The sequence below is a fragment of the Cercospora beticola genome, chromosome 2 (assembly GCF_033473495.1).
Source record: "Cercospora beticola chromosome 2, complete sequence".
Classification (NCBI taxonomy): Eukaryota; Fungi; Ascomycota; class Dothideomycetes; order Mycosphaerellales; family Mycosphaerellaceae; genus Cercospora; species Cercospora beticola.
Window position 1 is genome coordinate 4,264,846 of NC_088936.1, and position 14,228 is coordinate 4,279,073.

A 14,228-nucleotide genomic window follows, 5' to 3' on the forward strand; every position below is an offset into this window, starting at 1 on the left:
GCTGATGGTCTCAGGAAGCTGATTTGCGTGGAAATAAGCCACCTGACCACAAGCGCAGGACGCCGTATGAATAAGCGCAACTCGGACATGAGCTTTGGCACAATCAACGGATCTCAGCACATGGACAGCCAATGTTAATGCAAAAAGCCGAGCCGCGAAAAGCACTACCAAAGCAAAATTGCTGGTCAGTATTATGGCATACTGCTTGCGGCATCCCGATTGTGATGCGGAGAGAAGATCTACAGCTACAGCGCCGCAATTGACTACATTTGGCTCTCCCCCAACTTTATTCATCCTTCGCTTCTATGGCTGAAAGCTGATTTCTAGTGCTACGGTGAACACATAAACGTGTGATCCCACACAGATCTGCGCTTTCAGCTGAAAGACTCATCCATATAGGTCAAAGAGTTCCGATCTACTGGCAAGTCTATTGTCTCCAAATTCATTGCTGCGCAGTTGTTGCATTCGGTCTCCCCACAACGTCCAGCACTGACAGCTGAACAGAAGTTTGTGCTACCTCTAAATCACTAACCTCAGCATTCACAATAGATCCAACGAGAGCCGCCATGTCCCAGTCCACAGTTGAGAAGAGCAATGATGCCGTGCGACCGCCTCCGCGACGCGCGATCGTTGGTGACATCGAAGCCATGCAACACACAACCAATATCGATCGACGACAGTGCTCTCGTGTCGTTCCTCTTAAAGTCCTCTGTCTCGGCCTCTCGCGTACCGGCACGGCTTGTGAGTCTACCTCCACCCACCACATCTTGGTAACATGGTGTAGATATGATCAGAGCGACGGGAAAGAATTCATCAATGGACGACTCATGCTAATGATCGGGCCACCAGCACTCCGACAAGCCCTCCTTGACCTAGGCTACTCCGACGTCTACCACTATGCAGCCATCCTCAACGAAAATCCCCGTGATGCCGAAATGTGGAACGACGCTCTCGACGCCAAATACGACCCTTCCGGCACCCACAAGAAGCCTTTCACACGCAAAGACTGGGACCAACTTCTGGGCCACTGCATGGCGACCACTGATACTCCTACCGTAATATTCTACCGCGAACTTCTGGAGGCTTATCCCGAAGCGAAAGTCATCCTGACTGTACGTGATAGTCCGGAGGCATGGGTCAAGTCGTATCAGAGTACGATTGGACAGTATGCGCTTGCTATGAGGCCGCCGGCCACGTTCTGGGGAAAATTTGTTAAATGGGCATTTGCGCCGAGGGACGAGTTGGGTGAGGGATATTTCAACAGGGTGGTGAAGTGGTATGATATGATTGGAATCTTGATGAGGGATTTGGAGAAGGGGACGAATGAGGATAGTGTGAAGTACTACACAAGCTATAACGAGGAGATTCAAAGGTTGGTGCCGAAGGAGAGGTTGTTGGTTATGAATGTTAAGGAAGGATGTGAGTTTTTTCCTTTTTCTGCTAGTTTTATCTTGCGTGGCACGCTATACATAATCGGAAACGTTCCAGACCTTGCTAACTTGAATGTAACAGGGAAACCTCTTTGTGATTTCTTGGACGTCGCGAAACCAGAGTGGGCATTTCCGCAAGTCAATTCTACGGAGGACTTTGGTCGTCGAACCGCAAAGATCATCGATCACTTTGGTGGAGTCATCATGTGGAACATGGCGAAAACACTTGTACCAGCTGTTGCTCTGGCAGTCGGAGGTCTCGCGTGGTGGATGCGATCAAAGTGAAGTGTTGTCGAGAGTGCGATAAGCACAATTAGAAGCACAAAATCAAACGCCACTTCAGATCTCGGAGCAAGTGCCGAGCGCGCACTGAAACAAGGCAGATGGGTCTCTGACGGAACTCACGGCATCTGTCACGCATGCACACATGCATTCCGACTGCCACATGTCACTTTCTGTGCAACTGACATGAAGCATACCACGGCATAGGCTTGGTCAAATAAGAACGTGGTATGCAACTATAATTTGTCGCAACTGCTAACAAAGTTCGAATCACAAACGCGCCCTCCGTCCTTCAGGATGCGTAGCGGGACTCTGACGCGTGTTGATGCAAAACTTGGAAGAAGAGTAGGCGCAACGCCTGTCTGATATGATGGCGACTACCCGCTTTGCAGATACTTGTTTCCTGCAAGATCTTCACTCTCGTCAACTTCTGATCTTCACATGCTGAACCGTTGCGACAAAATCAGTTGTTGCCGGCATGGACAGCATCGCACGATGACGACGAAAGTGAACCACAGAAGATTTGTGACAGAACTGTGCTCGGTTAGCGATTGACGCGAGGCCACAATATCGAGCTATGCAACGAACAATATGGCAGGCTCTGCTAGCGACCACAATACTCGGATGTCTGGTGCTGTTCTTTCTCTCATCATCACCATATAGCCAGTCTCGACTTCTCCACCAACAACAAGCGAGCGTCGACCAAGCCTACGAGAACGACAACGAGTTCTTCCAATGGAAATCCAAATCCGCATACCGACACGTGACGAAAGGCACAGCGAAGAACGCTCACGTCGAAGAGCTATGCAAGTTCTTTCCCAAAGAGAAACTCGAGCACATTCAACCCGTGCTGAAATCTGGGCACGGAGCAATGCATCGGGTGCGAGAACAGCTGAACAGTTCTGCGGCGTGTCTTGATAATCTCCTTATCTTCTCCGATATGAATGAAGAGGTCGCCGGCCGAGCTGTCATCGATACGATCGCGGATATACCGCAGAAATTGATCGATAGCGATGATCAGACTCTACCATATCGTCGTCTGAAACAGTATGTCATCAATGGCACCCTTGATGAAGCAGATGAGAATAAGCTTCCAGGTTGGGAGACGGACAAATTCAAGTTCTTGCCTGATATCAGTCGCGCATGGCGAATGAGTCCTGACAAAAAGTGGTACGTGTTCTTCGAGGGCGACACGTATATCCTATGGGACACTCTCTTCCGCTTGCTAGAACACTTCAACCCGGATATACCGCATTACTTCGGATCGCCTTCGCCCGGACGAGACGTGATGTGGTTTGCGAACGGGGGACCGGGACTCATTCTCTCTCGCGCTGCGATGCAGAAGCTCGTGCAATATGATTATACTTGGAGAAACATGAAGTATCGAGGCTCCAAATTGGCTGAGAAGCATTGGCATGAGACATTGGTGAATTGTTGCGGCGACAGCATCTTGGGTTGGGCATTGTGGGAAGAAGCTGTCAAGCTGGAAGGGCTGTGGCCGATGTTCAACCCACATCCGCCGCATGGGGTGCCATTTTCGGAGTTGTATTGGTGTCAGCCTGTGTTGAGCATGCACAAGCCAAAGGATGACACTGCGGAGAGGTTATGGAGGTGGGAGTGGCGGGAGAGGGGTGTAGAGGTAAGTGGTGTTCTGCCGAGACTTGTGATGTTCATCCCTGGGCTGTCAAGACTGACTTCTGATCATCAGCGTCCTCTTCTCTACCGCGACCTCGCAACGTCCTTCTACGAGAGTTTTCAGTCGCCCAGCATTCGCAAAGACTGGGACAACGCCGACTGGGACGGCTTCGAGCCACCGAAATACCAAGCTGCTCATGCTTCTGTCGAACGCTGCCAAGAAGCTTGCACGAAGCACAATCTTTGTATGCAATGGACATATCATCTCAAGAGATGCTGGTTTGTTCGATCTTTCCGACTCGGGCAAGCGAAAGGGCCACGCGTGGAGGATGATCGTAAAGATGAAAAGTGGTTAGAAGAGGATAAGAGGTACATCGCAGGTTGGGATACGGTGAAGATCAAGAAATGGATCGAGAAAAGGCCCTGTACAGAGGTGCAGTGGGTGAAGCCGAGTACGAAGAGGATCTTCTGAGACAGCGAAGTCATAGTGCTGTGGCCGGCAAGAACGAATTTTTCAACGGCTGCCAAACTTGGTCTAAAGAATCCCAGCCCTAGAAGAGCTCGCGTTCATGAACGTTTTCTTGTGTCTTCTCAGCTGCGCGACGACTTTCTGCATGATCCAGACAGCTTCTCCTGACTGACATGGCAGCGACAGCAGGAGGCTTTGCAAATTCTGACGGCGCCTTTAGGACGAGCACTCGGTGGCGTGAGCAGGCGTTCAAGGCGAGCGTCGGTGTTGTATCTGTGTGAAAAGCGATCACTCATTGATGCGCCTTCTGCTCGCTGCAAGTCCTGCGCGATCCAAAGCATGAACTCCTCAGCCGTGAGTCTGAGGAACACATCTGCCCAAAATCTGCGATGCTCCCTTTCTTGACAAGGCCAAGCATGTTTGGGATCATACTCAGGCACCGGATCACCTCCGTCGTCAATAAAGAAGCTGGCGGTCATTACCCCCTGTCCAACTATGTCGAAAATGTCGTTTCATTTCGGACGCACCACCAAGACCACTGTGCTCGAACCCAATCCAGCATAGTGTTTAGTACAGACATCGGAGGAGCTCAAAGCCGGGAGAAACTTCCTGCAATGGATGAGGATGTCGCCTGGCATGGCCTCGGGACAGAGCAAAGCTGCCAATACTCCGTCCACGTGGACTTTTTCTGACCATGGTCACACAGCACTGTTCCGCGAGCGTTACGCGCTGCGCACTGAATACAGGAATCCGAAGTCTTTTCAATATCGTACCGGCGCCGTCCATGCTGGCGTAAGTCCGCTGTAAGAGATTCGTTCCCCGTATAGTACAAGCGGGCACAGTTTGCAAACATGGTGAACTCTTCATGCTTCAGTGGGACGCAAGGTTCACCGACGTCCTCGAACTCTGGCATACGTGCGTTCCGTTGATTCTGTAACGCTGCCCTGATTTCTTCGTGGTAATAATCTATTTCAAGGGCAAGCAAGCAATTTCGCAACTCGCACAGGTTCAACATTCGCGTCAGCATTATGGCGAGCTCCCGGGCTGATTTTGTGTAATCTGGCACGATGGGCGTGCACCCAGTCCGCTGCCAGTCCGTCATGGCTAGCGTTCCAAACAATCGGTCGCGGACATCTGCACAGAGCATGTGTCCCAGAGCAGACATTTGTGTACCCAGAGAAGCAAGGGTCGCGTCGGACTGCGAACAAGCCCTGTTCAGAACAGTCGTGAGGTCCTGGAGCATCACACCAATCTGGATATTTGGCAGGCTATACCCTGAACACCATGCTTTTATTTTCATTGCATCACGGTAGAGTGTCCCATATAGCATGGCGAATAGTCTTGAGCAAAGAGTGTGAGTGCCACACATCAAAAGTACATCGTGGTGTGCAGCTGCCAACTCCTGTACGATCCAGAGCCTTCCCCAGTATGATCGACAGAGGAATAGGGCACAGGCAGAAAGCAGGCGTTGGAAGGTTGGCGCCTCAAGATTCACAAGTATAGACGTTCGCTCATACCTGCTCGAGACCATCAAAACAGGGAGTGAGCGGTTCTTGGTCTCATGTTGCTTCCACAAGCCGAGAAAATGTGGCTGCAGTGCCTTCGCAATCGCATATAAGAAGTCGCTGTCGTCTGCATGTTCCCCAAGGCAAGCAACAACCCGCAGAGCTCTCTTGAAAATGTGAAAGATTGAAGCCACCTGGGCGCTCTTTTCCCCATCGTCCTGTTGATTTATGCAGATGGAATCGATCCAGACATAGCAGTGAGGCTCAAGCTGTCGAGTCTGCCAGAGCGCATAGTAAGCATTGTGCCGCACTGACGTTGAGATGCCATCGATGACGATAGGACGATTGACTGTTGGACCCCAAGTATACGATATGGCAATGTAAGGTGGAGCTGTATCGAGATCCCAGACAGATGTCTGCAAATCATGAACGCCGGTAATGTGTGAGTCCGCGCGCCACTTAAGAAGACGAATCTGGCGTCTAGCATCTTGTAGTGGAGTGTAGATTCTCTGGTCCACTGCCGTAGGAGGCAGATTTGCTTGATCAAGACGTGGTTCAGCCGACAGTATGCTCGTGAGATCTTCTGTATCCAGCGGAACTGCCGCAGTGAATCCCGAAGCTTCCATGGTCCAGATTGACCGTAGAACACGTTGTGCGGAGACAGTATCCGTGGCGCCAGTGGTCGTTGATGAGGAAATTTCCGCCTATTGTGCTCTGTCGGGATACTTTAGCACCGCATGAAGGCACTGCTATGTCAGACTAGCAGGACGAAATGCAGACAGCAAAGCACACTGAGGGGCATAGCTTATGGCTCCGCGAAGTACATGACTGAAGCTGAGCCATCTCACGGCCTCTCTTGCATGGACCAGCGCCCCTTCCATAACTGGCGGCTTACTGTGCTTGGTGTGCAATGCGAAAAGTACTTGACGATCTTCAATCGTGGCGGGACTCTGAAGTGTGCTGGACGACAGGTGATTTGCATCGTGAACAGTGGTGGCGCATTCAAGTCTGCTGATGAGCTGACGAGGTGGCTATATGCTCCGCCACATATGACCAATCTAGCCTCATGTCGTGTAACCCGGACAAGAGGCGCAGCGTCTACGAAAGCATCCTGGAGTAGAGCTGATCTTCCGGTTACCAAGAGCTTCAGGTACTTTGCTCTCACAAGCATACCACATTTGCGCTAACGACCAGCATTACGATGTCAGAAGTGCCTTGTGAGGGGGAGGTAATAATCAATCACCTCCTCTCCTCTGTCCTTGCCAGTGCCCAGTTCTTCAACCACATCCTTGCAGCATCAAGGTCTCCGCCCTCAGCCTCAAGTGCACCTAGGCACCATTCGAAACTGTATCCGCCCTTGCCAGTCGGGCCGCCATCCTCAGCGGCCAGCATCTCGGCGAGATTTCTCTTCTTCTGGCTACTTGGCTCTACGCAGAAATGCAAAGGCGTCCTAGCCTCTCCACTCTCTGTAAGACCAGCAAGAAAAGGCTTGATCATTGGCAGAGCATCTTTAGTCGTGATATTCGTACTGAGTTCGAGGTTCTTTCGTCCGGTCTTGCAGTACTCGTTCTTGCAATGAGCTTTCCCGCAGCCTGTCAGGATTTGTTGAAGGTATCGGCGTTCAATACGTCGGCGTAGAGCTTTATTCTCCGGGTCATGCAGACTGACATAGAGAGGCCCAAAGCAGACACTGCACAGACCAACATCGTTACCGGGACCTTGTCCCATCCGAGTGCCGGCTCGAGTATCGCCGTTCTTTGAGCAAGTGTCGAGTGTACGACCACAGTAGACGTTGCGGCATGGAATTGGAGCTTGGCGATTGAACCGATCAAGGTCATGGTTCTTGAGATGAGTCTCCATATCACGAAGACGGACGATCTTCTGGCACAGGTGACACTCCGTTGTTCGTGCACCATCGGCAAGCTCGTGCACCGTCATGCCAGAGAGCAAAGCCTCTGCGTTTGGCACATCTGGGTCCCCCTCTTGAGGTACCTCAAGATGGCAGAAGCGGCATAGTATAGGTTTACCTGGGCATGTTGTGGTTCGATGTCGGGCCAGAGCAGGCAAGTTGTGGAACGTTTCCGCTGTGCTGCAATCACTGCATCGTAATACCTCGGTTGGATGTGTGATCGTGTCGTGCTGCTTCCGCGACGACTGGCTATTGCCAAAAGAATCATCGTGTGAACAATGCCAGTGTTGCTCATACTCAGGAGAGCGCTTCTGGAAGACCTGACCACAACCTTTTGGACAAAGAATGTTGTTGCGCAAGCAGAAATTCTCGTGGAGAACTAGTCGTCCTTGAGGTACCCACTGTAGGCAGTTCTTGCATCGTACATCTCCTTCGTTTGGCGGCGCCTCTTCGCTTTCTTCAGTCAAATTGATCACATTGGCGGGGCCGTCTGCATGTTTGACACGAAGTGTGAAGTGGCGAGGCTCTGTGGCGGCTTCGGCGTGCCCGTTGCTCTGGCTTTCCAGTGCAAATGCCCACACTGATACTTGCAATGCTTCGGCGTGCTCCAACTCTGCATTGGTCGGCTCCAATCGAATCCGCTTCCTTGGTCTTGTGTCGAGATCGGCGAAAACGAATTCGTCGATGCGCGGCTTTGACCTTTGAGTTGGAGAGAATGGATTGATCAGAATATTGACATCCTCCTGGTCGTCCTCGGCCACGAGCTCGAATTCTAACGCTTGAGATCGGTTCCATGATGGTAACTGGTAGTCGACATACTCTCCCGGCAGGACCTGTCCATGCTGCTCTTTGAAGAGATCCAACTCCCCACCTGGAGAGCTGCCGTGTTCCGTGCCTGGTTGTTTCGCCATCTTTGCTGCTATACGCTTCATCGTTTCTCGAGCCTGCTCTTCGTTCAACGCCTCTATGTCTACCTCTAGATCCGTGTCGACCACGCAAATGCCATCGACGTCCGGCTTGAAGCCGTCGACCAGAAATCTGTATTCTTCTTTCTTTCCCCCGGTTCCCCGTCCTCCCGGGACGATCAGAACTTCGCCGTTCGTCATGGTTGTATAGTTTGTTCTTAGGTGCTGTTCCAACAACGCTTTCCAGTCCTCAGGATCGTATCCAGGTTCTAGAGGTCGCAACTTCACGAATGTGCCTTTGGGCAGTTGTCGTGCATGGATCGTGATCGTGGGCTCCGAAGCGCCACTTTGTCCCATGTCGTCCGCCTCATCGACTTCCATCTCCTCGCCATGCTTGGTCGGCGTCACAGGAATGCCTAGGGTCTCATGAAGAAACGGACTCAGAACGACGTGTCCTTCTTCAGCAGAGAACTCGCGAATGCCAGCGTACACGACACGATCATTCTCGGGACTCACAAGTCGAAACGTCAGCGGATATGGGAGTTGTTGGCGTTGGTCCTGATATTGGGACTCGGCCTGCCGATAAGCCGAATAAGTCGAGGAGTTGTATGGATCATATTGCGGGAGATCTCGTCGCGCATTCTCTGCTGCAGCATTCGATGAGGCACTCAGTAGCTGCTCAAGCGCCGATGGAGGTAGCAGTATCTTGTCGCCAGACAACTTCTGCCCAGAAACCGGCGCCGAAACCGTGTATTGTCCAGTCCACTTCAGTGAAGGTATCGGGGACTCGGTCATCGTGGCGTTGTGATGTGGATCTCGAGTCGTGAGGCCATGAACCGATCAGCTCGCGGGGACGCGCTTCTCTGGAGGTTATCAGCACACGTGAACGATGTGAATGGCGACCATATGAGATACTGACCTGCAGAGGCAAATGTTCTGGAAGGCACCAGGATGACATATGCAATCCAGTCGCGCCAAGCTTTTCGGCTGTTGGCGGCGCGCAGAAGCGCGAGACCGCTCGACACGTACTCCTATCATCAAGACTATGTACATAATCTGTCGTCGACACGACAAGTGCTGCACATTGTGCAAGACTTTATTGCATAGTCCCACAAACTACATCAACGCGAAGCTCATCAGCTACTTTCCCTCTCACCCGTCAAATGGCACCGCCCGCAGATGGGGACTTGAGCGGTAGGCCACATTTCCAGACGACAAGACATGGGCGAAGCGCATCCACGACATACAACCGTTCAATGAGACCGGGCGACTGTCCAGGTGAGACGATTGTCATGGATTGACGCAGAATCTGACGCGAATTGCGGTCTGCAATAAGCGCCAGCTGGTTCCTGTCGCTCCACAGCACAAGCAGTGGTTCAAGGAGCCCAAAATCACTAATGGCTTCCGCCAACACGAACGCGTCATCAGCTGGATGTCATATCGAGAAACAGCATTTTCTCTTGAGCGGTCGCTGACTTTCAGGACTAACCAGCATGTCTCCCGTGTCCTCTCTACAGCCACCCTCGAGTCGGACAAGGCAAGGTGCCGTATTCAGACTGCTGTCCGCTGTTCGAAATCGGTTCAGACTGTGCCTCATCTACCTCGTCGTCGATCTAGCATAGCCTTGACGAAGGTTGATCATAGAAAGTGTTCCGCGGCCAGACGCTCATGGATCGCTGTGGGCTGTTCCACAGAAGACCCGGTCGACTGAGGCAATGCTCACCATGATCCATTTCGCGCGCGTCTGTAGATCATGCCCACTCGCAACCCACGAGGATTGACTGCTACGACCACAATCCGGAGCACGAGATCGCGCGCAAGCGTGTTATCTGGACGCGTGTATGCACCGAGCGTCGCGTCGACGCGACTCTGGAGCGCGCAGAAGACTTTCGCGCATTTGTATATTTCAACGCCATTGTGCATGATCTAGAGGTGAGGTCGAAGGTGACTCACACTGTCAACCAGCTCTGAAACACGTAGGAGCTGTTTGAGATGCGCTGGTTGCATGCCATGCGATGCAACCTCGAAGTTTGCGAGGAAGCCTCGGGTGGCTGTCCAATCATTGGCAAGAAGCCGCTCCTGCTTTGCTACGCGCTCTTCACCCGCCGAGCTCCAACCTCTTCCTTTCGCTAACCGCCCACGCCCACAACAAACCCCATCAGTGGAGCTGTGCGGACCGCTGCATTGCCTTCGACGGGGCATGTGGAAATGTTTCATCTTGCTAACCGCTCTCTCAAGCGTTTGCTTGTGAGCCAAAGTTAGCAACAGCCTCGACGCAGCCAGTCGTCTTCGTTCCTTCAAGACAGCCATGATGAAATCTGGATATGCCGCTCAGCAGACCGCTTTCTTGTGAAACCATGACCGATCCGAACGAGGGCTCGACCCGTTTCACAGACCTCGATCCAGCAATGAGGCCACTGCCGGAGCGGCCAAGACGCGAGAATGGTCCACAGGTAGTATGCTAGGCGGAAGCACGGATGTACGCTACACTGCTTTCAAGGTTCGTTTCATGCTCGCGAATGACGCTACGCATCTGCATAGCATGCTTGTGCCCGTACTACTCGGTATGGATGGATCTCAGCGCGCTGGCCTCGCATATAGGAATTGGCTTACCCGCGCGCCTTGTTTCTCTCTTTCTCCGACAGGAATCACCAACTGTTCGACTGCGCTGCTGAAGCTTGTGACGAGCTCGACGAGTCTCCTTGTCTTTCTCTTTCCTTTGTGCGACTTTGTTATTGGCATTCGTTCGGAGCAGGTCTCCTACCCATGCTAGTCTACCTAATTACTATCTAATAGCATACGCTGATACGGCATCTCAAACACGGCTCTGGAAGCCCGCTACGACCAAAATGGATTTTCGACACGTTACGCCTCCTTCAGAAATACAGATTTGTGGCTACGATGACTTGTCCTGCCCAGGTGGCAGTGCAAGCACCGATGGCACCTACTTCCCGCAAGATTGGTCTCCGCAGACGACCTTGACAGCGGCCACCACACCACCCCGATCACCTGGGATCATTCGAGAGAATGGTTCAAGACTACTTCCAAAACCCAGATACCAAGACCAGGTCATTGAGCCCAGCTACAGCCGCTCCTCGGCATTTCATTCACATCACCGAACATCTTCCTTACCAGTCAACCCTGATGGCCACCAATTTGGCCCGGCTTTGCCACGTCCCTCTGTGGATCGGAGATCGACCAGTCCATATGCTCATGCGAGAACCGTCTCTGTATCTCCACAACCGACATCGTTGTCCAATTCTCTCGGCATTAGCCGGCCTTCTATGAGCAACATGCGATCCGCCTCATCATCACACATTTCCAATGTCCGATCACATTCACGGAACATGTCGTCTAGCAGTATCGACGCGGCAATGCTTAGCAGATATGGCTACCCAACTTATCGTCAAAGTCCAAATGCGCAGCCATTGCCCGTCTCTCTGCCTGCCTCAAGACCACCGACTGCGATGAGCTTCCTCGCTCCCATCGTTGCGCCGAATGGACAGATGCAATCTTATCCCAACCAACGCCGAACGGCGAGTCCGCCTGCGAGGCCTTCCCGGCTATCTGTCGAAGCCGAGGTGCCTGTTCCAACGGATGTTCCTAGCCCTACCTCGACTGTCCTGGACTACCTGACCGAACCTAATCCGGCTCCATCGCTCATCAAGAAAATCACCAAAGCCGACACGAATCAAGTCAATCATTTCTGGTTCGATATCCGAAATGTCAGACCATGGACCGACTTCACCGTCGACACAATCTCGTCTATCCCCGGTCTTCTCGATCTCCTTAAGATCGACGTGTCCATGAGAGCGCTGCCCAAACCAGGACAAGTCAACCTCTCGCCAGAGACTCCAGCTCAACTTGCTGAGCTTTGCGCCATGCACCACGCCGTCAAAGTCAACGCTGCTCTCAAGGTAGCGCAGGGTGATAAGCACATCGCCATGCGAGCTCTGCGATCCGGTCCCGGTGCCCGTCAGCAACCCGAGTTCGTCGCCAACTACCAGTCTGATGGCGAGAAGACGATCTACGGAGACGGTCGAGGTCGTGTCGTCGGTATTGTCAAGTCTTACGATCAGTGGAACTCTGGCTACCGCAACGGCTCGCCCATCGACAAGATAAAGTACCTCGAGCATCTATCACATCTCCATCGCTTCATGCGCGAACACGGCACACGATACGGATTTATCATGACGGAGATTGAACTGGTCTGCGTTCGAGCCGGAGGTCCTCCCGCCTCGTCCACCACAGATATTGACAACAACTCCAACCCAAATATTCCTCTGTTCGGCTTCCTCGAGATTGGCCCCTCAGTACAAATTTCCGCTTCCGCTTCACCCAATCAAAATGTCGATGGCTCCGCGCTGCCCTTGACCATGACTGCGGATCTCGCTCTCTGGTATCTGCATATGCTTGCGAAAGAGCAACCTTTTTCGGGGCAGTTCCATTGGAAGTTGGAGGTCGGAGGACCGACTGCGTTGACGAGGAGACATCATTTGCCGAGAGATGATTGGATGCCTAAGGTCAATCAGCAGGACAAGAGGGTCAGCAAGAGAATCAGAGGCTGGACCTGGCCGGATGAGCCGCTGCATAAGCGGGAGTGTGGAAATGGCAGGGCACGAGGGAGGCGGTAGGGTTTGTTCTCGAGATTGGCTACAAGAAGGGATTGTAATGGGGTGGCTAGGGTCCCTGCATCTGAAATGAAGATAGATGACGACAATATCATGTTATGCTCGAGAAGAGGAATCACGAAACATGCTGTACATATGCATATCGCCATGTGTGGCATCACAGAGACTTCATCTGCAGACGAGTCTATAGCCCTCTAGCATAGCGTCGGCGCAAGTTGGCTCATACTTCACACTCGTCTCGCCCCAGTGCCTTCATTACTATCCCTTCAAACTACAACTTAAACTTCAACAAATTCCCAATCATCTCCCTCCCCGTAACAACCGTCGTCCTCCACAAAGTCGGAAAATCCAACGTACTGCTGAACGTATCCGCATACCCAAAGCCCAACATTGGTGGAATCCAACCTCTCGCATACTCAAGCGCAAAACACGACGAGTCCATCTTATACTGCTTGACTTCACCTCTGCGAAGATGGTGCACACTTCCAGGAGGGTAGACTTCAGCTTCGAAGGGCTTGTTAGAAGGATCATAGGCAAGTTGAGTTCCGGTGAGAATGTGGAAGTAGTCGTCTGCTGTGTGGCGGCCTGTGTGGCCTTCGGTTCCGATTGAGGTGCCGAAGATGATGAGGTATTCGGTTATACCTGGGAAATATGACTGTAGTTAGCTACTAGACTCCGCGATGAAGAATTCAAGGTTTGAATGATATAACTCACTGGCGTGGATAATGTACATTGCCCCCATGGCTCCACCGGCATTATTGAAAATCCATTCTTGTTCGAGGTTTATGTGTGATTTCACGCTTTCGATTGCGGACAATTGGCTGATGATGCTGGTGACGATGCCTTCCGTGTTGTTGCCGTGTTCGGAAATGGCTTGTTGGGCGATCGCATGGAGTTGTGGTGGGTTGAAAATGTAGAACTTTTCGAGTTGAGAGTCGAGGAGGAAGTATATGCCCGAGAAGATTGCCAACAGGAGGACTGTGATGGAGAGTGTGGATTGAGAAGGCATCTTGAGAAAACGCTCTTCCAAGTGCGGTTGTTGTTTGAAACAGTTCTTGTAGTGGTTGTTTGGACTTGGCGAAAGTTTGCGGCGTCCGTTTCAATGTTGTTGTGAATGAGTGACTGAAAGGCGATATGACGGCAACAGGTTACCTCATCATGCGTAGGCCGTGTTGTTGGTGTCGCGATGTTGTCGTGGTGTTGAAGACTCTTTGATTTTGATGACCATTCCCTTCGTTGAGATTTAGCCCCCGTATCGTACGAGGTTCAAGTCGTTCTTTCGGAACGGCCCCTGCCAAGTCCGGTGCTTTCCAATGGCCAAAACCACTTGCACAATTCGCTCCTGCGGAAGATCGTACAATGTATTCACACGTGCATGTATGCATCGCTCTCTTGTGTTCCCCACCGGGTATATGTTCTTGCGACTGCTTAGCCGCACACTGCTCGCCGAATGCAGCGTACA

General features: G+C 52.1%; 5 protein-coding genes across 5 annotated transcripts; 3 read left to right on the forward strand and 2 right to left on the reverse strand.

Moving 5' to 3' along the window:
* Positions 1 to 566: 566 nt before the first annotated feature.
* RHO25_003616 (uncharacterized protein) lies at positions 567 to 1,715 on the forward strand (the record flags this gene model as incomplete). The annotated part of the gene is made up of 3 exons (XM_065602421.1): positions 567 to 741; positions 850 to 1,419; positions 1,513 to 1,715. The coding sequence occupies 3 exons, from the start codon at positions 567 to 569 to the stop codon at positions 1,713 to 1,715; spliced, it is 948 nt and encodes a 315-aa protein (XP_065458493.1).
* A 574-nt stretch (positions 1,716 to 2,289) lies between these two features.
* On the forward strand, positions 2,290 to 3,819 carry RHO25_003617 (uncharacterized protein; the record flags this gene model as incomplete). The annotated part of the gene is made up of 2 exons (XM_023599111.2): positions 2,290 to 3,351; positions 3,421 to 3,819. The coding sequence occupies 2 exons, from the start codon at positions 2,290 to 2,292 to the stop codon at positions 3,817 to 3,819; spliced, it is 1,461 nt and encodes a 486-aa protein (XP_023456154.1).
* Positions 3,820 to 6,560: 2,741 nt separating this feature from the next.
* On the reverse strand, positions 6,561 to 8,930 carry RHO25_003618 (uncharacterized protein; the record flags this gene model as incomplete). The annotated part of the gene is made up of 1 exon (XM_023599112.2): positions 6,561 to 8,930. The coding sequence occupies one exon, from the start codon at positions 8,928 to 8,930 to the stop codon at positions 6,561 to 6,563; it is 2,370 nt and encodes a 789-aa protein (XP_023456153.1).
* A 2,054-nt stretch (positions 8,931 to 10,984) lies between these two features.
* Positions 10,985 to 12,769, forward strand: RHO25_003619 (uncharacterized protein; the record flags this gene model as incomplete). Its single annotated transcript, XM_023599113.2, has 1 exon — positions 10,985 to 12,769. One exon carries the CDS (start codon positions 10,985 to 10,987, stop codon positions 12,767 to 12,769), a length of 1,785 nt encoding a protein of 594 aa, XP_023456156.1.
* A 268-nt stretch (positions 12,770 to 13,037) lies between these two features.
* ERG2 (C-8 sterol isomerase) lies at positions 13,038 to 13,775 on the reverse strand (the record flags this gene model as incomplete). The annotated part of the gene is made up of 2 exons (XM_023599114.2): positions 13,038 to 13,408; positions 13,481 to 13,775. The coding sequence occupies 2 exons, from the start codon at positions 13,773 to 13,775 to the stop codon at positions 13,038 to 13,040; spliced, it is 666 nt and encodes a 221-aa protein (XP_023456155.1).
* Between the last annotated feature and the right edge of the window lie 453 nt (positions 13,776 to 14,228).